Source organism: Monodelphis domestica, chromosome 2 (genome assembly GCF_027887165.1).
Source record: "Monodelphis domestica isolate mMonDom1 chromosome 2, mMonDom1.pri, whole genome shotgun sequence".
Taxonomy (NCBI): Eukaryota; Metazoa; Chordata; class Mammalia; order Didelphimorphia; family Didelphidae; genus Monodelphis; species Monodelphis domestica.
The window spans coordinates 399035928-399063011 of record NC_077228.1 but is presented as its reverse complement, the minus strand read 5'-3'; the positions used below and the strand labels follow the sequence as shown (position 1 = coordinate 399063011).

The window sequence follows — 27084 nt, the reverse complement described above, 5'->3', positions numbered from 1 at the left end:
ACGCGCGTGCACACACACACACACACACACACACACACACACACACACACACACACACAGGTGTGTATTGTATTGATTGAATCATTCAGTGACCAGACAACTATGAAGGATCTCATGATCTCATGAAGTTGACTGTTCTATAAAAAACACGATTGATTATTATACCTGCCCCTTTTGCATTACTATGATGACAGGAACTATGTACTACTGAAAAGCAGAAGGAGAAACAAATATGGAGTCCGCTATGTTTTTCTAAAGTCTTAAGCTCCCAATATCCCAACATCATCCTATTCGCAAGTTTTTAAATTCATAGTAAATAAAAGATAAATGTTGTTCAATGGAATAAGTCATACAAGACCTCCCACAACTTAATTGCAGGTAATCCAGATTATTAAGTATCCAGTGTATGTGTACAGGAGCAGGGTTTGTTTGTCAGAATGCTATCTGGAGACTGCCAGTAACCAATGAAGACTGGCCAAAGAACAAGAGATCTGACTGACTGGTTTGCAGTATGAGTATTTGAAAACATAAATATTATCCAGTGAATGGTTATACAGAGCCCATGGTCTGAACACAAGTTTCCCTAAATAGAAAGGAAGATGTGCTGAACCCACCTTGAAAGCACTCAGGGTATAAACCCTTGGATAAATTGATGTAGCTCTCTAACACTTAGAGACAAAAAATGAAATACTCATCCTAAATCTTTTCTGGATAGTCACTGTGAGCTTCCAGGAGTTGCAGCCATTAAACCTTCTTTGTACTACTAGTAAACACCTTAAAGGTATATATATATATATATATATATATATATATATAAAGATACGCTTGATTATGTTCATGCTTAAAGTTAGCATGAAAGCCGCAGGAAGTTTCTAGTCGGTTTATTTTGTTCAATATCTTTTGGATTACGATTACACTTGAGTTTTGACAATAGGCATAATGTCCTGCATTTCTGAACAATGTATCTCGATTCAAACAAAATATGTACATTTCTAGTTCAGATTATATTTTGAGAATGACTAATCTGTTGTACAATTTGATTCTTATTTCTTGGTGTTAAAGACAATTACAATTGGTTTCATCTAGGCATACTTACATGAGATTACTTCCCTTCCCTCCCTTGATACTTCTTTTATAGAGAAATGAGACTGAATTCCTCAAGTGCTTTTCATTTGTTTAGGAAGGGAGGAAAAGAAACGGCAACAATGACATCATGGGTGCTCTCTATGTGTATGTGTGTGTTTCCACTAATAGATTCAGACAAGGTAGTTTACAAGATAGAAATGAAAGGAACCAAGCACGTATTGGTGGTCTATATTCATGTGTTACATGCCCTGCGTGAATAAGCCATTGAGGAAAAAAAATTGGTGGAAAAGCCATTGTTTTCTGATGGACTTCCTGTGCTCTGTAGCTTGGATGATTTTATCCAATCCTGAAGGGGAAACAACTAAGTCTGGCAACAGCAGGGCAGTGGCTTCAGCCTGCTGTGACCAGTCTCTCTTCCCAGGAGTTGAGTCTGTGTTTCTCCCAACCTAATTACTTTTTGGCAATTGGGCTCCTGGGATTTTGTCTTATTGTAATTCACTGGGGCCCCCGAATCCTAAAGTGGGGCCTTCTCAGCATTAGGTTTGACCTTTATAGGGAGCTTTTCCTTGTTGGTGACAAGGCATTGAAAATCATTCAAGGACTAAATAAAATAAAATAAAAGACTGAGTTGAGAAGATAAGCATCCAAGGAAGAGTAAATAATGAAGAAAAAAAGGATAGAACCCATGAGAAACCATCTACCCTCAAACAACTCACTGAAATAACTTAAAAGTTAAAACTATGATTTCTACTAGTTCACCTAATTCCCAAATAGGTTTGGAAGCTAGAGACTTTAGAACACACAAAATGGAATAAATACCCTTTTCTTTGAGAAGTCCTGGCATCCCTTTGAAGGGTATATTTGTAGCATATCACTATTCTCTTGGATAAGATAAAATAAGAAACACTGATTTTCCTTAAATACACAGATTTAAAAAAAACAATAGATGTTGTTTATAGTCTTTATAGTAATAGCTGAAATATGTTCATATTCCACATCCACAATGGCCCCCTTTCCTCCCACTCTTTCCTTTGTCTCATTAAATATAAAGCACAATCCATCCCATGTCATCTACTCCCCTATCCCAAGCTTGTATTTTTCCAGTGAAACTCAATCTGTTCCATCCACTATCATGCTGTTCTATGTATTCTTTGCTCTTTCTCCCCCTCCTCACCTATTTTTCAGACTATGGAACTGAGATCAATCTATCAGTTTGAGTGTGTGCTAGGAAATGCCATATGGATAAGCAATGCTCTTTTAATACATAAGGGTGTCCTCTATTATAGCTTTATATTTTAAACTTCTCTTTGTCCACATCATATCTCTTGGCACAATAGCCTACGCCCTCTCTTGTTGTCTGATCCTTGAACAATCTTAATGATTGTCAACAATTGTCATTTTACAACAGCCATGCTTAAATTTGAGATATTATCTTATTGGCTCAGTAAGGATGAGCTTTGAGTGAAAGTTACCATTACCAGTGTGTTAGTCAGAAATAATCTGCTACTTATTTGGTCAGACATCACGAAGACATAAACTTAGCTTCTCTGGACAAAAGTAGGTAGTCTACTGTGGTGGTAAATTTATGTAGAGGAATTTTAATTTTTAACTTAAAAAAATAAAACGGGCTTTTCCCACATGCTAAATCCTAAATGAAATATTCTCTTTTAAGTTACACCTTGGAGTAAGTGGAGTTACTGCAATCTTAAAGTTTCATTTAAATTATGTAATTCTATAGCAATTCTGAAGTAAGGGTCAATAACTTCCTTATCCATGAGTATTACCCAATGGAGCTGAATGAAAACTAAGATTAAATCTTATAGGAGAAGGACCTAGATTGGATCATGGCTGCTGAGGTGCCTGAAAACTCTCAAACTTTGTTGATTCTATGACAAGAGAAAGTGGAAGAAGAGGGCAAAAGGAGTGATAAGAAGATAAATATGCAACACAGTGTTTTGACTATAGCAGAGAGATGAAAAACATATATAGATTGTTGATTGAAGAGGAAAGGAGGAGAAAGAGGGAAAAGGGACACGGCATATGTTAAAATGGGAAAGAATAGAATGATCCTCTCATCTTTTTCAGATTCTATCAGGGCATTCGTGCAGCACTGGTTCCTTATCCTAAGTCTAATGCATGGAGTTTCCAAATCATTAACCTTTATAACAACTATAATTAAAAGCTAATGAATGTAACAACAGCAATATGTGGACCATGACATTCTGATTTTAACAGTGAAGCATAGGCTCTTGAGGGCTTTTTCAGATGGTTAGTCTTCTAGTGTTATGATGTTACTTATAATAGTGTTGTGATGAACAGGCAGAGATGGGAGATGGAAGGTAGGAAAGATGATAACCTACATAATGAAGAATGGCATCATTACCAATCAGCTTTACTTAAAAGTGAGTCATTTTGATAAATTATAATAATGGTTCCTTAAGGTTTCCAAAGTGCTTGACACACCTTATCTCATTTGACCATAAAACAAAACTGTGAGTTAGACTTCAGTTATTATTTTTAATGTACAAATAAGGAATCTGAAACAGAGAAATAAAGTTACTTATACCTATTAGTAACAAAGAAATTGGTTGAGATTCAAACTCATGTCTTTATGACTCCAAGGTTAGCTCTATATATTTGTAGTGTCATCAAGTGTCTTTTTTTGTCATCAAGTGTCTTTATGTATATTGTGGGTCTGAGTATATATAAGTATTGTATGAAACATAAGAATTGGAAGGGGGGCAGCTGGGTGGCTCAGTGGATTGAAAGCCAGGCCTGGAGACGGGAGGTCCAGGGTTCAAATCTGGCCTCAGACACTTCCCAGCTGTGTGACTCTGGGCAAGTCACTTGACCCCCATTGCCTAGCCCTTACCACTCTTCTGCCTTGGAGCCCATACACAGTATTGATTCCAAGATGGAAGGTAAGGATTTAAATTAATAAAAAAAGAATTGGAAGGGAATTTGGACTAGATGATATTAGAGATCTCTTCTGAAGCCAAATCCTAAAATTTTAAACACATAGGGGGCACTGACTATTGTTATTTTAAAAATCTACTTCCTGAGGGGGCAGCTGGGTAGCTCAGTGGATTGAGAGCCAGGCCTAGACATGGGATGTCCTAAGTTCAAATCTGACCTCAGTCAATTCTAGGCTGGGTGACCCTGGGCAAGTCACTTGACCCCCTTTGCCTAGCCCTTACCACTCTTCTGCCTTGGAACCAATACACAGTATTGATTCCAAGACAGAAGGTAAGGGTTTTAAAAAAATTCTACTTCCTGACATGTCCCCTTTCTAAAAACTTCTGTGATGATTCCAATCAAAAGTGGTCTAAATTACTATATGTCTTAAATGATATGAACTATTCATTTATCATATACTATCTTATTCTGAGGCTGTATGTTTATTTTAGTTGTTGTTTTTTTTTTGCAAGTGGACCTATAATTTTTATATATCCCAAAATCATGACTGATTAGGAGAAGAGATGATTGGGATAGGTAGCCCAAAGTGTTGCATTCATATCCACATGATTAAAAAAATATCTAGAGGAAGGTAACTAGGATATTGGATAGATCCTCTATGGAGAATTTGTGGGACAATGTGACAAAGTGATAAAGTACACAAGGTGGCCCAAAAGTCTTATTGCAGTTTTATGCTATTAAATCTATAATGCTTAAAATTGTATGGATACCCTGTATGTGGATTTTGATTTATAGGGTGGGAATGAATAACGTATTGATTGATGTGATCATTAAGAATGAGCTCTGACAAAGCTACAGGCATCAGTGCTTCAATCAGAATACTCTAACTTAAAGATTTCAGAGGGTGACTAGATAAAGCAGTGGATAGCGTACTAGGCCTAAAGTCAGGGAGATTCATCTTTCTGAGTTCAAATCCAGTCTTGGTTTCTTCATTTGTAAAATAAACTAGAAAAAGAAATGGCACACCACTCCAGTATCTTTGCCAAGAAAAACCCAAATGGAATCAGGAACAACTGAAATGACTGAATAACAACACAGATGTCAGGAATCATCAAAATATCTTCTCTGGATAAAGTAAAAACCTAGTAGTCTACTCTAGTGGTAAATTTATATAGAAGAGTTTTGTTTCCTGTTCCTAAAAGGAGATTCACCCCCCCATGCCAGTTCCTAAGTCAGATATTCTCTTTTAGAGCACCCTTCAGAGTAGGTGGAATTAGTATGATTATAAAGTTTCAATGAGGACAAAAAATTAAATAGTTCCTGCCCTCCAGGAACTTATATTTGATCAGGGCCCTTGGTCCAAGTGAATGAAGAGGATTTCTTGTTCCAAATTCATATTAATAAGAATCTAAAGTCTAGGACCTTGAATTCTCCTAGCCTGTAAGATTCAATTTCACATTTAATAATGCTTCAACAATATTTCAATTTTATCACATTCATTTTATTCAATTAGTCAATGTACATTGTGGTTCAAGAAGATAAGTTGAGAGCTAAGAGAGATAACTGAGTTTTGGTCTTGTCTAAACTATCTATTAACCCTCTTTGTCATGTTGGACAAGCCATTTAATTTCACTGATGTTTTAATATCTTCATATATAAAACTAAAACAATGTTCATCCTTTAATGTATATATGTATAAATATACATATGTGTACATATGCATATATACACATACCTACTCATACATATTTACACAAATATGTGAGCCAGATACAGACATGGAGATAGAAAGAGTTGTGTTAGATAAAGAGGTGATCTCAGAGCCAAGAAAATGTGAGTTAAGCCTTCCCTCTCAAACACACTGTGTGTATGATCCTGAGCAAGTCATTTAATCTCTCAGCACTCTAGGCATTTCTCTAAGATTATAAATTTCAGAGTACATGTTAGTCTAAACTGGTTGAAGAATTTGTTCTTACCTGGAAATTCTACACATATAAAAGAAATTATAGGCCCAGGCCATCTATCTATCTATCTATCTATCTATCTATCTATCTATCTATCTATCTATCTATCTATCTTCTACCTGTCTGTCTATATGTCTGTCTGTCATCTATCTACTTATCTGTCTGTCCATCATCTATCTACCTATCTACCTGTCCATCAGTCTATCATCTATTTACCTACATACCTATGTCTTGTCTGTCTCTCTACCTACCTACCTGTCTATCTGTCTGTCTATCATCTACCTCCCTACATACCTATGTCTGTTTATCTATCTATCTATCTATCTATCTATCTATCTATCTATCTATCTGTCTGTCTGTCTGTCTGTCTGTCTGTCTGTGTCTATCATCTATCTACCTACATACCTATGTCTATCTCTCTATTTATCTATCTAAACTATTTATCGTTTAGTTATCTCTCTGCCTCTCATCTATCCATTTGTCTTCTATCTATCCATATATCTATCTATTCTCTATCTATACTTTGATGAAATAAACAGTACATAAATAATCATTATTGGTTTCAAATATAAACTCCTTAAAGGTAAGGATAGTATCTAGTGAAATGGTTAAGGTAAAGTACAAATAATTTAAGCATGTTTATTGAAAAGGACTGAATTAGAAAAACAAAATTTAAAGAACATTGGGCATCTTTTATTATATATTTGAAAGAAATCATTAGTATAGACTTTTGAATAATTTTGCAACCAATATGTAAAGGTGGATGAGAAGACAAGCCATAATGGGAAAGAAACTTGCTGCTCTTTTCTTTGCCAATCTATTAAGCATATGTTAAGAAAATAATGTTCTAAAAAAAGCAGCTTGCAACTTCTGTTATTTTATATTGTGTGGTAGTGGTTTATGTCATGTGGTTATAAAACGGGGCTCCGTGCTACCATTTACTCTGAGGAATGTGCTTTGTATTGGGGTATAATTATAAATATGCTTACCAGCTAGTTTTCTGTAGACATTTCTATGTGTGAGAGAGAATTTAGTATATAACTGCAGTTTATATTCACATGTAGTAATGTGTTTTAGGGTGATTCTATATTTGTTCTATGGTGTGAAATCCAAATCCAAGTCAAACTCTTAGAAGAAGTTAGGTAAAGAAAAAGGCAAGTTTTGAAAATATGGTTTCTTTTGGATAGAAGGAGTGAAATGGTAGGACATCTATAAGACTGGAAAGGAATTGGGGTTAGACAAAATCAACAAAGAGGAGGTGGGGCACAGGTGCTGGAGAAATAGATAGACCCATTTTGTGACCCCTCTACTTTTGGAAGTAGAATCCTTCTTATTTTGAAGGCTAAAGACCTGGGTCTGAATCCTGGCCCAACTCCTTTCTAGGTATGTAATCTTAATCATATTATTTCCCTTCTCTATGTCTTTGTTTTCTTACTTGAAAAAATGAGAGGATTGAATTGATTTTGAATATCTCTAAGACTCCATTCCAACATTAAGTCAAAGTTCCTCTTCAAAACAGGAAAAGGCCATTTGTCCTATATCCAAGTGAAATGATTTTTAAAAAATGTACCAGTATCTGTAGTTTATGCAAGCTTGTGCTTTATCATCTCATTTTTTCAAATATCTTGTACGATGAAAATACTGTAAAATACTTGATTGGAAATGCCTGGAAGGAATAGATGACATATGAGAAAAATAATAGGGGGTCTGACTATCTTTCTTATCTTCCTACCCTAGCCCTGCCTCAAGCAGCTAGAATTATTTTTGTATAAAACTCTCTCAATAAATGAATTTCATATAATGGCTCCCTGTTAACAGGAAACTTTGAATGATAATCTTCATTTTCTTAGGACTTGGTAGATGATATTGTGACTCAAAATCCTAGCAAGCATCATTTTTCCATCTTTCTATCATTTAGATAACCCAAAAGCATAAAAGTTAAAAGGAACATTAAGTAGTAAATAAGTCAAGATAGAGTCCTGCTTGCTATAATTAATTATTTGACTTGCTATAATTAATTATTATAATTAATAATTATATGAAGAGTGGTTCTTTCTGAAAGTTTCACAAAGTCTTTCTCATTGCTTAGACATATAACCTAAGGTTCAGAAAACAGATGTGTTCCTTCCTGGATTAGAAACCTGCTATAGATTCTTACTGATGATAGGTAAGTCACTCGACTTTCCTGAGGCTTAATTTTCTATTTGTAAACTGGGGATAATAACATTCATAGTAACCAACCTCACAAAATTATTGTGAAGATAGATGCAACAGTTTATATAAAGTGATTTCCAATCTTAAACACATTATGTAATCTCAATTTTCCTCATCATTTGTATAATCTATGACAAATGATTCAGCAGTTCTTTGTTACTCAGTCATTTTTCAGTCATGACCTTATTTGGAGTTTTCTTGGCAAAGATAATGAAGTGGTTTGCCATTTCCTTCTCTGGTTCATTTTACAGATGAGTAAACCGAGGTAAACTTAAATATTTGCCCAGGGTCACATAGCTAATAAGTGCCTGAAGCCAGATTTAAACATTGAAATGTGAGTCTTCCTAACTCCCAGTCTAGAACTCTATGTAATGCACAGCCTAATTTATTAAATTCAATTGGGTTTTTCGCTAGTCTTTCTCTCTCCCCTCTTCTTTCCATTTATTTACTAAAGATGACAATATCCTTCTTTTCCCCTTGCCCAGCCAGGAAACAGCAACAGGCTGAGGTGTGGGACCTCTTCTTTCACCAATTCCAAATTCATGGATAGTCGGTCTGGAATATCAAGTGTTTCCTGAGGGTTTGTGGGTAGAGTGGTTTATAACAGAGTGTAAAGGACAGAAATAATCCAAGGGGCTGTTTTAGCTGTTCTTGTTTAAATTGATTGCCTCATATCATTCAGAAAGAACATTATTTTAGGAGTTAAGAAATATAGATTGAGATAACTTATATCACCACTCTGCCTCAGTTTCTTTATCTGTCATATGAAGAAGATGGAATAGATGAACTCAAAAGTCACTTCCTGTAAGTATTGATTCAAGTTATTATAATTAGCTAACTGAATTATAAAGTTCTAGGATAGAATTAATTATATGGACCACTAGAGGACAAGAGGTAAGATCAGAGAACAGTTGCAGTGGGATTACAAAAAAGGCAAATTATGACTTAGATCTCTAGCTGCCATAGTGGTTAGAGCACAGGCCTGGAGTCAGGTTCAAATCCAGACTCAGATACATACTAGTGGTATCAACCTAGACAAGTCACTTAACCTCTGCCTGCTTCGTTTTCTCATCTGTAAAATGGGAATAATAAAAGCACCTACCTCCCAAAGTTGCTGTGAGGATCAAATTGAGATGTTATCTGTAAAGCACTTAACCTAATGCCTGGCATATACTAAGGATTTATAGATGATTGTTTTCCTTCTTTTCTTCCTCCAGTTGGTGGCTAGATCCATGGGCAGTGGTTATAGGAAAAAGATGAATACTTCCTCTTTCTGCCTTTAATTTTTGTGTGACCTAGGGTAAGTGTCATAACCTCTCTGGTTTATTCATCTATAAAATGAAGGCATTGAATTAGACCTTTAAGGTTCCTTCTAATTCTCTTATTCCAGGTTTTGGTGATTTTATGATTAATCATGGTTGGTGATTCGAATTCTATTTCCTTGAGAGTTTTGTATTAAAACTCAATGAGAGAAGGGGAGAGTCCCCATGCTGGGCATTTTAGTACTTCTTGAGTATAGATTTATTTCTTGGGAGTTGTATTTCCCAAAGGTAAGAAGGCAAGTAGCTCTATTACCCTTCATGGGAATATAGAGTCAGTGTTCTCACAGATGAGGGCAAGTTCTTCTTTAATCTGAAACAGTCCTATGATTTCTCCTTCTCCTTCTGCTGGGGTAGGAAGGTGAGGAGGGTAGGGATAGAAGAAACAGGTCTCAAAGCACCTATGGGATCACAAAAACCAGGAATAGTAGCTCCTATTAACATGAATATAGGATGGCCTTCCCTACAAATAACATATAGGATATATATATACAGATATGTGTGTGTGTGTGTATATATATATATATATATATATATATTTAAAGACAAATAGTATGAGAAGATAAAAGGGATCATGATGTTCTTGGAAACCAAAGATCTTTCAAAGTACCAAATTAAATGCTCATTGATGTTAGCTAATTAAGATTTAATATTTGACTTCTCTCTGGTATATTTACATTGTAAAAGGGGAGACTCAAGAACAATCTTTGGTAGAATGGAAAGAAGTAAGGTTTGATAATTTGCATTCTCATAAGGTTGATCAGATCATTGTAGTGGTGAGTGCAGGGTGGTGATGGTAGAGGGGGAAGAAGTAAACCTCCTTGCTCCTTCTCAGTTGGTTTCCAGCCATTGTGGTCTCTAAGGATCAGGGAAGTGTTCTCCAGATTGTGCATTTCCTAAGGACAGGTTTGCCTCTTGGTGGCTTCTTCTGTTTGTCACTGTATAGAAGAGGAGGGTCAAGGTTGACTTACTCAACCCCATTCCTAAGAAAGTGAATAAATGAACACTAGTTCTGGAACACATTTCTAACAGGTGTTTAACTCTACTTTCATAGAACTAAACTCCAGATTGGAGCTGAGGCAAAATGCCACCACTGTCATACTTTTGCCACTTGATAGTCATACTAACTCTCATTAAGGGATGAGCTAGTGAATAATGAATGTGCTTTGTACACATACACATTTCATAAAAATAAGTAATCTTCAGTTACACTGTTAAATGGGTCTAGGTATGTTGGATAGGGAAATTGGATAAGGATCATTTTATTCTCTTTTTCAATGCTTATGGATCACTAAGAAATTAGAATCATCAGCTTTTGGATTTTGAAGACAGGAGATGCTATAGACTAAACCTCTTATTTTATTGACCAGTTAACAGATCAAAGAGTGATTTAATTTGATCTAGTTTTTATAGTTAGTAGCAGAGCTAAGACCAGAACTCTGGTCTCCTTGTTCACAGTTCTGAGCTATTTTGATGACACAAAGCATTCTCTCAATTAACTTCTCTATGGTCTAATGTCTTCAGTAAAGCAGAGACAGATGCTTGATCTACATCAGTGTCTTAAAGGCAATATGGGACTTCACACTAACAAGATAACATTTTATGAGAGCTGGTTGCCTCTTATATTAAACCTATGTATGAGTTTCAAAGCATTGTTGTAATTGGGCATGTGTGCTGTTCAGAACCACTGAAATTTTCTGGAATAATTTTCAGCAGAATTCCTTGTAGTAACAGCAGATGGTGACTAGGTTCAATGCCAAGATTACAAATAAGACAGAAATGTTCTTATCAGATAAGAGGCACCTGCAACCATACTTTAAAAATTGAATTTTTGAAATTATTCAAGCTCTTCTTATGTGAAAAGAATTCAGGTATTTTGCTTGACAGTCTCATGTAGATGAAACCTTTGAAGCAGAAAACAGGATTTCCTAGCACTCAATGGCAATCAGAGGTTAAACATTCAGAACACCCCCACAATGTCCCAGAATGGAACATTCCATTCTTCTCAGTATGACTGGTTGATGGTCAGAGAGTAAGAATGCCTGAAATATTCCTGAATGGAAAGATCCCATAGGCTGAATACATTAAATAGGGAAAGAAGTAGCACCTTTTTTTTCAAATGTGTATTTTATATATTCTCAATTTCCTCAAGGTATATTTGCAAGATGATAAAGCAAGGCATTTCAAAACACACACATATGCATATTATATATATATATATATATATATATATACATATCCCAACAGATGTTCATTTTAAAATAATGTAATTTGAAATTTTGCAAACTAGTCACAAGGAAAGAAGATCACATTCTTTCTCCAGTATTAACTGGCAAAAGCAATTTCTTTTTATGCATTTTTACAATGCTCCCCTAGAAGTTAATCCTTGGCAAATTTTAGAAAACTGGAGTGCTATTAGACAAAGAATGTCAGTATAGAATGCAGTGTTAATCAAGGAAACCATCCTAACCAAGTGTAATATGTAATTTCAACACACTGTCCTGCCTGATCCTTACCATGCTCTCAAAATTGAATGATGTTTTCCTAATGGTAACTAAAGTTGACTCTTGCATTTCATGAAACTCAATACCCACCCTGATGGTATTTCAAGAATTCACTATTTGGGAAAGGATATTTGATGGATTTTTTTTTTTTTTTTTGGTGTATGTGTGTGGGGAGGTGAGTGGGAAGGAGGTGGGGAAATAGAATGAGTAGTGAATTAGGGGGGAGGGAGAAGTCAGTTCATTGTCCAATATGCAATATTTAGATGGAGGAAAACTGCAAAAGTGGAAAGATCCTACTTAGTAGTGCACTGTATCCAGAATAGTTTGATTTTGACAGATACCTTACATTATATTTAGTCACAAATTTGGAGATGGTGAATGGTCTTTCAAAGACTCCTGTGCCCTCTGCTTAGGGTCAAAAATAACTCTGGTACTTTTTGTAAGATTAAGCATTTGGCTACATATCCTGTTAGATTTTAAGAATGTCGAAACAAGCTGGAGGTCTCTCTATGGGCTCAAATTGTCTAAAGCGATGAACTGCCCAATAAATTCATTTTATGGAACCATTGTAGCTAGAGTTTTCCTATGCTAATCTTAAAATTAAATTTTATTATATAGTGAAATTTCTTTGCCATGTTTTCTGGGGGCCAAATTTGTTGAATGTTACAGATGGGAAACTTTTGATGGAAGAATGTTGTAACAAGCTTTACCACATGCTAATGGAAATACTGTTCATATTTCATCCTTAAAGAAATGTTGAAATGTTAATAGTAAATCTGTTTCACATTCTTTCCTGTATTCCCCATTGGTTTACTTACAGTAACGTGGGACTAAAATGGCAGCACCATCACCATTTCTGATATTTTAAGTAGAGAGTTTATATAAAAGTAATAAACAAAAGATAAAAAATGATGGAAGAAAGCAATAACTCAGAAATGACCCAAATATTAGAATGATGATTAAGATATGATTCAAACAATTAAATGTCTTTTGTCTATTGCTTTTATGGATATTGCAACATATAAAATTGGTTTTGTGGGTTTGATTTACAAAATTTATAAAATATGCCAAAATGTGCTTTTTCCTAGAACAGTTTGCACTTGACTCTGTCACTAAATCCAGTTCCCTCTAGAACTGGACTATGATTGAAGGTAGAAACATTTAGTAATAGAATTATATTATCAAACAACATTCAAACTGATTCTGGAAAAAGAAAAGGCACAAGAATAAAAATACATGATGGGTACATTTATGATTCACATGAATTGTTAGAAAAACCTTTTAGCAACCTAATCACCAAAAAATTTATTAGGTGTATATAAACTATTCAATACCTAGAACAATGACAGAGCATAATTCTTACACACTAGTATGAAGTTACTTAATGATTATACAAAATTATTTCCTCAATATTAAAATGAATTGTCCTTTAATTCAGATTTTCCTTTTTTAAATGTGTTTTTCATTCTATAAATTGGGCTAGACAAGATGGGAACATTAAAATGATTATCTTCTATTTGATGAAAACCTATATAATTTCCAAAATGTTATTGAGTATGAGAAATTTTTGCTTTTCTGGAATCCAGGTAACTGATTGGTAATCAAAAAAATTTTTCTGCACTATTACTTAAACATGGCAGCATCCTACAATAATATCTGAATTATGAAAGTAAGATCACTATGTATATTATATATTTTAGTGTTAATGTTTTTTCTTTGACCAAGTTCTTTAAAAAGTCATCACTGATCTATTAATTATTCTGCTTAATTGATTAGTAATACTTGTTTTGTATTACTAATTATTTAATTACTTGTTCTGTATTACTAATTCCGATTATCATCGGAATATTGGAATAAATGGGAGTTTGTACATTTTCTCTTTTTTCCTTCCTGATAAGACCATCAAATTTCTTTCTTAATAATCCTCACAGCTTATGTCTTGGGTAAAAAACTGAAACAGAGAGAAGCCAAGTGATTTATCCAAGCTGAAATATTGGAATTGTTGTATAGGACCTTTGAATTGCAAACCAAAGCTTTGGAATCTGCAACCAGTGCCTAAAATCATTTTATAAATCAATATTAATTATTTTATTGAGACTTAAGAATGGTATTGTTATTAATTTTTAGATTAAATCCAAGTTGTCATTTCTTCCTGGCAAATAAATCCAAACAGATAAAAAGAAAGAAATCACTTATATGTTTACTTATAACTCACTGCGCTTTTACCAAACTTCTTAGCTCTTGTTAAAATGATAATATTTTAAAAGGAGGAAATCAGGTTATTCTTTTGTATTAGGTGGGGGTGGGGAGTAAAATGGATGTTTTCCAATAAAGCTCACATTTATTAGATTTTATATTTTTATAATATTCCTTGTTAAAGTTGCTTGGAAATATTTAATACTTAGAAGGAGCCATTTTGTAAGTGAGTTGACTGAGAAGATGCTAGACAATTGGAAGAGAAATAAAAAGAAAAATTGAATAAAAGAAATTATCTTTACTCTCATTTTTCTATTCACAACTCTCCTTATCTGAGGGTGACTTGGGCTGAATGCTAATAATCTTACCGAAAGAGTAACTCTTTTATCTCGAAGCTGGAGAAAACAGGCCTGAATGTTATACTTTGGCTATCTTTAGGATGACTGTCTGGTCAACCTGTGTCTTTTCTTTGTTCACTTCCTCGGGGTCCATTGTTTAAAATGGGCAAATCTTTTCCAAGACCCTAACTAGGGGAAAGGCAGACACCAACTTGTTTCCAAATAATACGCTTGTTTGTTAAGATGTCGCCACTAAAATTTGTATACAGTATTTGGCTTTGGGTTTCCTTATTTCCAAAAGGTGTCTTCCCTTTCTTCTCTCACCCTTTCTTTGCTCATCCTCCAAAGTTCTGTACTGCACCTGCATACAGCATCTTGTCTGTCTCCGCAGAGAACACAAGGGGTCGCACCTTCCACAGTATTGGAGCCCAGCAAACAGTCACGCAAAAGCAGAATAAGGTGCGGAGAGGGAATTGGAAACAGCAGAGTATGGAAGTTTTCTGAGCGAGTTTTTCCCTCTGTCTCCCCACCCGCACCTCCCAATTCCCAAGGACCATATCACACATAAAAATTTCGTCTTCTAGCCTCTTGCATAGCCTGCTCAGCGGAACACGAACTGTACCTTAAGCAGAAGATGCTAGTCAGGTGAAATTACCTTGTGGAAAAACAGTCGCACTTTGTAATTCCTGGAATGATAGAAGGGTTGCCTCGACCCAGTTTGTGAAGCCGGAGTGGACATCATATTGTTTCTACGAACTCCACCTTCCCTCATTTTCCTATCTAAGTTAGTGACCTGAGGCAGCCCTAGGAGAAACCCCCATGTGTTTCAAGGCTACTGACTGACTGGTCCCCTCCAAGAACCCTTTTTCGAGATTGGAGCTAATTGTTCAGCATGCAAGTTGGGACTCTAGACTGCTACTCAGTTTACTAGTGCTTACTTTCAGTGGGTGGGATGGAATTGGTTGGGTGGTGATGGGTGTTCCATAGAAGCACAAGTAGCCCTGTACCCGCTTTCCTTTACTTATCAAGCTCAGACTAAACTCGACTTTGCTTGCTTTCTTTGGGGGAAGGGAGGGTGGTGATTGACAGCGGTGAGAGGGCACTGCTGGAGCCCTGAGCCGCCGCCTCTCCTGTTCGTCTGCCGCCGGGCCAGGGGTTAAAAGGAGTGGGTGGGAAGCTATGAAGAATACAAACCATTCAGTGGCCAAGGATAATAAATCGGATGCCCTGACATGTTTAACTTAGTCCCTCCTGCCCCCTGCTAAGTGAGCCGAGAGCCTAGAAGGCAGGGCCCAAGCCCCTGGCGTTCTTGCTGAGCTGTTTCTTAAAAGGCAATTTCGAGGTGAATCAAACCTTGTGTGCCCGAGGCAAACGATACAAAGGAAGCTTTCAGGGGGACCGTTAGGCACTGTGGAAGGGGTAGAGACAAACATTGGTCCATGAAGCGATTTCCAAATCCGAATTAAAAAACAAGTCAGTATTTTCTCTTCCACGTTGACCTCCTCCAGCCCTCTCTTAGAGATTCTCAGGGCAAAAATACTAGAGGAGAAGTGTTCCTGAAGGGAGACAGGAACTCAGGGAGAGGAGGAGGAGGGGGATGCGGAGAAGGAGGAGAGGTTGGTAACTACATCCTATTGGTTCTACCCTCCAGGGAAAATGGATTCAATGAGCATGGGGAAGTCGGGAGAAAAGGGTAGATTTTGGGCTCAGGGGCAAAAGTCTCCATCTACCTAAACTACAGATGAAAATATTTAGTAGATTTCTTTCTTTCATCTCTCTTCTTTCTGCTCTCTTCTTCCTTCCAACTCCTAGTCTGGAGAGAGAAGTACTGAGGACTTGAAACTGGCCCGTTTGCAGAAATGCTATTAACCTGGTCGGGGTAAAGGGAGGAGGAATTAAGAGAAGGCATGACTGTTCTCTCTCATATTCTTTCTAACTCTGGGAAGGCGTCACCTTTCAGACCCCAGACGGATTGACTTTATGGAATGCTCCTAGTCACAGTGAGCTTGGCTCTCAGTGTTGGAACCTTCGCAAAGCTGAGGCTTTAAGCAATCTAGAGCTGGGACTGCCCGGCAAAGTGGCCAGCCTAGGAAGTTTTTAAGGAGGAAAGAAAGGAGTAGGGTCAGAACAAGCAGTGGAGATAAGGTGCTGGGGGTTGCTTCTGGGTTAAAAATCCTCTGTCAGTTTTACTGTGCTTGGAAGGGCTGGGGAAAACTAAGGAAAGCTTGATTTGCTCCTGGTTCAGAGTTAAAAAGAGAATGGTTTAAAGGCATAGCTCTGACTAGAGTGTATCAATGTTTGTCCCAGACCCCACTGGACTGTCCCAAGCCCTTTCTTAAGGTCTTTCTATTTACCCAGAAGGACGTTTGGATTTAGTGGAAACTGTATTACCAATACTCTGAATGATCTTTCTGGATTTTTCTCACTCCTAGTTTCCATTTCTGAGGCCAGCGGGAAAGGTTCTATCCTCACAATTGATCGAAGGCAAAGAACTCCATTGCCCGCTATAGCCTCTTATTCTCGGCCCTGCTGCGTTCTAACATCCTCCTAAGGCAGCAGTAGGCAATAATAGTTGTAAATGCTCAGGACAAGATGAAGTTCAAGGGCAATCGGGATTTTGGGAAGACGAGCATTTCAGGGGGCTCTAAGAAATTTACTCACCAGTCTTGGAGAGCAGCAAGAGGGGCCAAGTTGCCTGGGGTTGAAGGATCCAATAAAAATTATTCTCTCAGAGAAAGGCCAAAGACCCTCTGTCCAAGAGGGGGCGAACAAATGTGTAGGCTCCCCAGCTTTAAAGAATGGCGAGTTTTATGAGGAGGTGAAACTTGCTGGAGAAGTGAATGTTAAGATGGGGGCGGGGGAAACCGCAGTAGAAATCTCTCACCCCCAGCTCCGTTATCTCTGGGGTCAGAGTGTACCCCACTGAAAGGAAGAGAAAGGAAAGGGAAAGGAGGGCGAAAGCAAGTCACAGTTATACGTTTAAAACACTGTCTGCTACCTCTTCAAGCAGGTATGGTGTGGGCGGGGGCGGGAGCGGGAGGTGGGGGGGAAGGATGGAAAGATTCATTTCAGAGCAGCCCGACAGGTGAACAGCCAGGCTTGGCACAAGTACATACATACAATAAAGTCACACTTACTTCTTCGCTGTCGCCTTCCCCTGGAGGCGTTTTGGCTGCCGATGTATTCCATAAAGTTCAAAATGATAAAAAACCAAGAAATCAGTCGCAAGTGCATAGTAACCCGGTAATAGTGTCTCTTCCTTTCCCCCCTTGTCTTTTTGGTTGTTAATTTTGTTGTTGATTATTAAATATAGATAAAGATATACTATAGATAAGCACGCATATAACCAAAACAGCTGAGTGACTTCTCAGCTCAGATCCGACAGTGGCGATGATGATTAAGGGAGATGAAGAAAATGAAGCGAAGTGGGTGGGAAGGAGAGATATCAATTATTGCACTTTCAAATTGTCCGAGCAATTAAGTCCGGCGAATCTTAGAGGAGAGCTGTCATGAAGGCGGGAGAGGGGTCCAAAAGAGGAGAGCGGCCACGCTGAGGCAGCTGCAGGTAGCATGTTGCGAGGAGGCGGCGATCCCAAGGGCTGAGGTCTGGGGGCTGAGGTCTGGGGGCAGGACGAGGCGGCGGCTTCAGCGGCTGCGGCGGCGCTTCAGGCTCTGTATCCACGGCTGAGAGTGTTCTGCCTGGCGCGGTGGTGGCTGTTGCTTCCTCTGCTTCCAGCACTTGCCTTCAGCACCTCGGTCACAGCCCTAGTTGCCATAAGGCGCTCTTGGCGTGAAGATCTTAAACTCCTACTGCTGCTCGCTTGCAGGAGCCTCACCAGTCTTCTGCAGGGCTCCCGGGAGTACCCCATAGGGGAGGGGGAGTGGAGGGGGAGGGGGGGAGCAAGGGGGGCGGGGAAGGAAACTGCTGGAGCAACAACCCTGAGCGACCTCAAGAACTTTCAATTTCAAGAGGGAAAGAGGGATCTGGAAAAGTACAGGCGATGTTACTTGGCAGAAGGAAGGGAAGAGGCGCCTTTGGGGCTCTGGGGCTCCGGGCTCCGGTGGAGCATCCCTGGATTGACTGAGACGCGCTACAAATTAAATAACAGTAAAAATTCAAAGGAGAGGGTGGAGAGTGGATGCGAAACAAAGTCCCACCCCAGATGGAGGGCAGCCTCCGCCAGTGGGGTGAGAGGTGGGAGAATCTGGGGGCCAAGACCGCCTGGGTTACTGGTCACAGCTGACTGAGGCTCCTACGCTGGAACTAGATAACGCATCTCATCCTCTCATCGCAACAGCCTAGAGTTGGGCTGCATTCCACATTTAACCCACGCCCATCCCATCCCGTTCCCGATTAGTGCCCAAGGCAGCCACGGAGCTGTGAGAGGAGCTAAACCCTTCTCCGGGAAGTCAATACTGAGGCCAGGGGTCCTTCTGCTTGCGTACTCCCTCTCTTCCTGCTTCTTCAAACTCTCTGTCTCTCTCTGTGTGTGTCTGTCCTTTTTCTTTTTTTTCCCTCTCCCTCTCTCCCTTTTCTTTTTTCTCCCACAAAAGTGAATATAAGCCTGCAATAGGACGTAGGGCTGGTACTCCTGAGTGGCTTGCTTACTCTGCCTTGAAATATCAGGAGAGGGGAGGGAGTGGGGGTGGGAGTTAAAGGACACTGATAGGTGTGTTCTCAAGATATTCCTTTTGGAATTACTATCATGCCATGTGTTCTCCCCCCACCCCATCCCCCAAAAAGAGACACCCAAACTTAGCCTTTTTTTCCCTTCTAGTAGTTTTCTCTAATCATCTCACTCTCACTCCAAGCAATTCCTTCCACATTCTTTTGAATCTCGGTTGCTGTCCCTGTACCTTTCTCTATCTCTATTGCCCTCACTTCTCTTTGTTTCTGGATCATTCTTTCTGTCTTCTGTCTCTGACTACTTGTCTGCTTGCTAGTTTGTCTGCAGGTCTCCCCTACCCCCAACTACTATTCAGAAACTCTTTAGGGAGGATTTTTCCTTGTGCGTGAGTGGTAATAAAAGTTTGGAAAGCTGCTCCCAGTATGTGGAGATCTATAATCCTTTCCTCTGTCATTCAGGAAAGTCTAGGAAAGGAGGAGATAGGGAAGGAAAGGGGAATTGAGGAGTCCTGTAGTGACTGAGAATAAGTTTCCTTACCTTTGACTGTGGTGAGGGAAATGAAAGACTTGCATGTAACCACATAACCACAGTCCTGGGTTATCTTCTCACCTCTTTTCTCAGAAGCACAGATCTATTTGTTAGCTTTCCAGGTTAATTGATGAGGTCTGGAGGTGTAGGTCAAGAACCCTAAAGCCCCTTTAAACTAATTTACAGAATAATATAATTTTATGTGCTTTGTAATGAAAGTAGGGAATATCTGTTGGACTTTTTAAAAAATCCATTCTTGCAGATTCCTATTGATTTTAATGGGACTATGCTTTTTTTGGAGATTGCCCAAATTATTTAGGTTTAAAAGGAATGCCAGAGCCAAAGTTTCCCATGAAAACAATGTGAGATTCATAATTCTTCTGTCTTCCCTTTATGTATAATCTCTCCTAGTCTTAGGGTTTATTAAATTTGTTTCAAAAAGGCTGGCAATGAGACAGAGAAGAAAGGACACCTCCCCATCCAGTCCATTTTGCAAGCTTGTAATACTAGAAATTATCATGAGTCTCAGGAGTCCATTTAATGAACTAGCTGTGTTTTAGTAATGTCCCCAAAGCTCAAAGTGAAGACACTCCAAAATGACTAGGGTGTAACAGGGTGCACACATGGAATATGAATTCTTGTCAAGCTGACAAAAGATAGAATGTGAGAGAAGAGTAGTTCTCGGCTGTTTCCTTAACAGAATATTATTTATGATTGCATATTTCTGGTATAGTCTTATTAGTCAAGGTGGACATCACACTTGTTTTTATTGACTATTTGAGGAATCTTTACTAAAGCTGTCATAATAAGATTTATTTGGGGGATTCTAATAATTCCCATTCCTGTCATTTGGCAAAACTTATCTTTTCGTGATTGAAATATTTTTCTCTTTCTTCAAAAAGAAATGATAGCAAAGCATCACTTTGAAAAAAAAAACTTTCAAAACTGCCCATTTGTACATCCATGATTATATGAACAAATAAAAGATGATTTCAGATGGGTTATCCCATTAAGAAGCCAATCTACCTTTCTGGGTCTGATTGTTATCAATCTTCCCCTCTTATTTAACAGCTCTGATCTTGAATATCTGTACCATAAAATGTAGGGGATTTAAAGGACTGTGGGAGGCTCCCTTTGAAAAGGAATCTTAGGGAGAGCCTTTCTAATCCAGGATACTTGAGCCGGATGGGATGAGATTGCAAAAGGGACATAAAAAAGCAATTCAGTGAACAACTTTAGGTATCCAAACATGTAGAAAAACATTTACTTCTCCATATTTGTTGTACAGACACATGGAGGTTTCAAATGTGAGCCAGACTGGCAAAGTAAATAAATAAAGGAAAATAGGGGTTGTTGGAGGAAGAGTTATATCTACTAAAGCAGTATAGGGAAAGGAATTCTAGGTCTAGGATAGAAACTAAATGCTATTTAGAGAAAACATCAGGAAAGTATTAAATAAACTTTGGGTATATTATTTCTTTCTTGACGATGTGCTTTAGAATAGGGTGTTTTTTTGTTTTGTTTTGTTTCTTCATGATCAATGGTGGCATACTGCTACTAAGTTTGTTTATTTGCTTGTCTGAACCTTATGTTTCCTCATCTCTCTATTCAGAATGTGGAAAGATTACTTAGTCTACTTTGTACAACAGAATGCAAATTATTTATGTAGAATGCAATTCTCATATAAGCATCATAGGCTGCAGCCTACTCTACAGTCCAAGTCCAAGTGTGTTTAATGTAAGAGATCTGCCTTCAAAAGTGCAATTTGTGTTCATTTCTCACTAGAAATCAATAATGACCCCTGGAGTTGTTTTATAAGAGAGAACCAGAAGATGGTAGAGAGATGGTGAGATAGGGGCCATCATATGTACAGCTCGTTATCTCATTTTCCTTCCATCCTTTCCTCTTTCCTCTCTGCCCACTTAATTCCAGGCAATGACAAGCTATTTTTGTCCTTTGCAACAGTGACATTATAAAAAAAGAAAATGACTGTCATATTGTTGAATCCATACTACAAATATGTGCATGTGGGGAGGGGTTGGGTGGTTTTGCTCTCGAAAGTGTATGAGCCCAGTATTTTGGAAGGGATGTAACTACTTGTGATGCGAGATTGTTGGCAAGGTTTAGGCTGACATCAGTCATTATACCACAAAGCTAACATGCATTGCCTGAAAAAGCTGAACTCTCTCTCTCTCTCTTTTTTTTTTTTTTGCTTCTTAATGCCTGCAGAGGCTAGAGTTGGTAGATTTGGAGGCATCTGGGTGAATCAGTTAAATAGGGCACTAGTGCAAGGTTCCCATGAAGTAGATACAGATACAAGCATCCTTAAACAAAAACAAAACAAAACAATAACAACAAAATGCTGAAACCAGGGCATCAAGTACAAATACCATTTTTTGAGAGGAAGGAGAGGCTGAATTACTGTTGCTATTAAAAAAACAAAACAAAACACATGGCTTTGGAAGAAGTCAGATTTTATGGGATATTAATTTACATCCAGAAAGATTTTTGCATTCTCATGAACAAATGATGAGATATAAAAACATGACCAATATACCCCAATATACTTCATTTCAAGAAAATCTAATAGCTAAACCCTAGGTTCCATACTTCATGGTATGATGGCCTCTGAAATCCTTTCAGATTAAAATTTATGATTTTGGTATCCTAAAATTTACATTAAACATTGTAAAGTTTGTAAAAGGAACTTGTGAAGGGTTCCCTTTACAAAATAATTCTCAGTAAGTTACTTATAAAAGAGACTTTATATAGTACACTGAATATTTTCTCAACATTTGCTTTAGATACAACTTTTCAGGAATGTCTAAAAAAAGGAAGCCTGGTGGGAAAAGCATAAAACTAGGTAATCAAGGAAACTCATGTGTTAGTCCTAGTTCTTCACTTAATAACTACATGCTCTTGGATAAATCATTCAACTTCTCTAGTCAATAAATTCCTATTTTTATCCCTCAATGTAGCATCAATGTGACTCTGGTTTCTTAAAGTTTATGTCAGAGAAGCATAAACTCTGGGGAGTCTAACCAAGTCTGAATATGGACTTTAGTTATGAAGAAACTCCTTTCTAATATTAAAAACTATACATATAGTCTTCTTTCTAGTACGCCATACTGTCTAGCCTCTATTCATTCCCCTGTCCATTGAACATAATTTTCAAGGTATAGAAGAAAGAACATTAGATCCAGGGCAGCTAGGTTGCACAGTTGGTAGAGCTCCAGGCCTGGAGTTTGGAGGACATGGGTTCAAATTTAGACTTAGACACATCCCAGCTGTGTAACCTTTGCTAAATCACTTAACCCTGATTTCCTAGCCTTTATCAAACTTTTCTGTCTTGGGATTTATCCTAAAATATAAGGTAAGGGTTTTTTTTTTAAAGAGTACAAGTCCCACCTTAAGTCAAGAAACAAGAGTTCAAATCATGATTCTACAATTTGCCACCTGTATGATCTTAGGTGTGCCATTTCATTTCTTTTGGCCTATTCTATAAAACGAAAGGATCAGACTCAATGTCTTCTAAAGTCTCTTCCAACTCTAAACCTTTGAACTTATGATATTAATAAATGACTTCACTATGACTAAAGAAAACTAATCATCTGCATGAGCTTGATAGAACCTGTTAGAGTTTGTAGTCCCTTAGTCTGTGAGAACTTAGACCACCATCATATTAAGGTAAAATATGAAAATTGTTGTTGTTGAGCCATGTTTGACTCTTTGTGACTCCATTTGAGATTTTCTTAGTAAAGAAACTAATGGTTTGTCATTTCCTTCTTCAGCTCATTTTACAGATGAGGAAACTGAGACAAACAATATTAAGTGACCTACACAGAATCATACAGTTAGTAACTTAGACCAGACTTGAATTCAGGAAAATGAAACTTCCTAACTTCAGGCCTGACACTCCAATACACTACACCTATTTTGTTGTTCTTTTGCTTCCAATTCTTCCTAACTCCATTTGGGGTTTTCTTGCTGGCATGGTTTGATATATCCTTCTCTAATTCATTTAATAGATGAGGAAACTGAAGCAAAAGGGGTTAAGCAACTTGCTTAGAGCTGTAGAACTAGTGCCTGGGGTCACATTTGAACTCAGATGTTTTCTTGACTCCAGTGGCACTCAATCCACTTCACCACCTGCATACTCTGTATAGAGACCAATTAGGAGACTGTTATGCAAATCTAGCTGAGAAGTAATGAGGGCCTAAACCAGTGCTATAGTTGTGTGAGTAAAGAGAAGTCAGATGTGAGAAGAAATAGCATGATTTGGCAATGCTCTTATATGTGAGGGAAAGAAAAGGGGGATTGAAGGGAATGCCAAGATTAAGAATCCATGAGAATGAACAGAACCAAACAATATTTTAGTGAAGAAGCAGCTCATAGAAACTGTCAGTAAGTAGTTGAACTAGAGAGAAAAATAATACATGAAGCCCATTCATCAGAGAGATGCTTCATGTGTAAGGACTCCATGAAAATATAAAGTTTCTATGGAATTTGGAAGAACCAAGAACATGAATTGCTTGGCCACATTTCTACCTCATTACCAGCATCTTCTAAGTTTGCACGCAATCTTCCCAAAGATATTATGCATATTTATTTATTTACTTATATTTATAATTATTTATTTATTTTAGAGAGGGAATATTTTGTAATTATTGTTCTCATAATAACATTTTAGGACATGCTTTTGCTTTGAATTACTTGTCTCACTAGCCAAAGTTCATAAGCTATAGTTTTAAGAGTAAGAACTCACAAAATATCCTTAGAACTAATTGTAAGTATAGCTTCTATTACTTAGAAGTTGATCTTCCATAGTTGTTGCTGAGAAAGTCATCATCCTTCATCAGAACCAGAGAAGAGCATCTCAGCATCGAGGTAGACTTGTCCTTGGACAGAAGATGCATAATTGGTCATCTTCCATGTGCCTGAAGTCTTGGGAGGATCTTGCAGAACGTGAGAGCTGCAGTCAGAACTTTTGAACATCTATGGTGACGCATTCTGAAGCATTATAGAAGGATTTCAGTCAGGGCTTGCTAAAGTCCTTTTCAGGGCTACTTTCCTTCTTTGGTGCCTTCCTACTACCCAACTCTCATCTGTGACTCTAGAAGCTATGCCATACATTGCTGCCACACCCTGGCAACACTGACTCTCTCTACTGATCTTCTCTCCACAGAATGCTGCCTTTGACACACAGCAAAGTGCATGAGCCTGGGCAACTTACTGAGATTTTCTAAGACTATAATTTCCAAAAAAGGTGAAGGCCTGCATTAGTAGTGGAAGTTTCTTTTATGAGCATTGGCAAACTAGAGCTAGTGGGCTAGACTTGATTCTGAGGCTGGAATTTACTGACCCCTGCTTTATGCTAATGAAAACACAAACCCAATCCCTATCCCTTTGTGATATGTAAGAGAAGGAGGATCAACTTTGCTTTCTAATAGCATTAACTCTCTCTAGGTCAGCTGCCATCCCTGACCACAGATTGACTAAATGCCTAGATATACTTTATCACATACATACAAAAGGTTACTTTATCAATAACATAAGGGATTTCTAGCTCCTACTTTAGTTTCCCCCTTATTCTTTGCTTTAGTCTCCCATACCCTTTTTAAAGGAAAGTAAGCTATTTAAGGATCTCTAGGAATGTATAGTTTATAACTTAGTCCCTCAAAATGGGAAAGAGGGATTCCTTTCCTTGCTTTCTGTGTACTGAGGCAGAAGCAAGGGATGTACCTATTCTGTTCTAGTAGTTGACCCTGTAGAGCCCAGTGGTCATGGATGGCTGCTTGTTTCTTAGGGAGTGATGCTGTAGTTGGCTAGCAATGCCAATCCTCCCAATGCTCCTCCTCCCTCAGTTCCTGGTAGATGCAGAGTTGATCATATGGGAGTGTTGTTAATGGGCAGTACTTGTGTATGGTGTTGTGTGAGTTAATGATTCAATAAGTTTACTATTCTAACACTGAGGGAAGGTTTTTTATGTGGGAACTCTGCAGTTTTATCCTGCTTCCTATGAGTGTCAGGGTAGAGTTTGAGTCAGATACATTTAGAGTTGTGAAAAGCTAAGGAAGAGTGGTTTATGAGAAGCAAGAGTAGCTATAGGTAAAATCGGAATGTTAAACAATTGGGTTTGGCTCTTACTCTCCACCTTATTTCTAGAGCTTATGTGCTCCTACTTCCTACTCTGCCCATTTAACCTTTCCCAGACCCTGATCAAGACACAATGTAATGTTAAGGAAAGAGTGTTGAATTTGGAGTGTAATGACTTGGTTCAAATCTTGAATCTGTCACTTATTACTCATCTGATTTTGGACAAGGCACCTATCTGCTTTGTGCCTCAGTTTCCTCCTCTGTAAGAAAATAAGGGTTAATATTAGATGATCTAGAGATCTGGAACTGTTCCAACTCTAAATCTGTGATCTTATGATTTGATTCTCCAGTCATATCACCCCACTAGATATCTGCTCCTAAAACAACATAATATGATCTCAACTTCTCTCAAGACCTAGCTCTCTGCTTTCTGAGATATTAACTAGGTAATCTGATATGATACATCTTACTAACGTATTAACATGAAAGTTCTAATTCCACTATCTCCCAGTTACTCCCTTTAGTTAATATGTTTATTTTCACAGTGTCATGCATATGTGATCTCACTCAAATGGAGCCCCATCCAGTGGTAGGAGTTTTAGACATTTTAAGAAGGGAAGCAATATCATATTTGTTTGGTGAGCTAGGATCAGAGATAAGAAAAGTTGGTAGCTTCTTAGAGCACAGTGAGAAGGAAGGCAGAGATACTTTAAAACATTACCTTACATAAATGCACATGTTTACAGTGTCAGAAAATTGTTATCCATAACATATATGTATATTTTGTGGTGTATTACAATGAAAGCACCAAGCCTTGATTAGACAATAAGGGAGGAATATAAAGATGGCAGCGGGTGTGTATTCTGTGTATATGTGTATGTGTGTTTGCAATTGAAATGAAATTTTTAAACTTTGCCTAGTACACATAAATGTCATATTCCATTCTTCTGGATTGATGAGAAGTTTAGGGTCTATTGTAGTTTGCAGTTACATAACCATATTTAGACAGCTAAATAAAGTAACTCCAGGGTAGAGAATTTTGGGCCTTTAATAAAATTAATAGATCATATTTATATGGCACTTTAAAAATAGCAAAGCCCTTTACTTGCAATAACTTATAGGCAAGACACATACCATCATCTTTATTTTGCACATGACATGAGCAAACTAAAGCTCAAAGAAATGACATGATTCATTGAAGGGCTTATATTTGTAAGCAGCAGATATCTCCTGACTCCAAGTATGGTGATCTTTCCTGCTGATGTCACTTTTGTAAAAGTGACCACAAGTAGATT

General features: G+C 37.8%; 1 protein-coding gene across 2 annotated transcripts in view; it reads right to left on the bottom strand.

Annotated features, from left to right (window-relative positions):
- Window positions 1-18984, bottom strand: part of RSPO3 (R-spondin 3) — a 115964-nt gene extending 96980 nt beyond the window's left edge. Inside the window, exon 1 of one of the 2 annotated variants that reach the window (XM_056818732.1) lies at window positions 17675-18984. In XM_056818732.1, coding sequence (XP_056674710.1) covers window positions 17675-17771 — 97 coding nt within the window. In that variant the 5' untranslated portion in view covers window positions 17772-18984. The remainder of the gene's footprint in view (window positions 1-17674) is intronic. The other variant, XM_007484517.3, reaches the window with a different exon arrangement.
- Between the last annotated feature and the right edge of the window lie 8100 nt (window positions 18985-27084).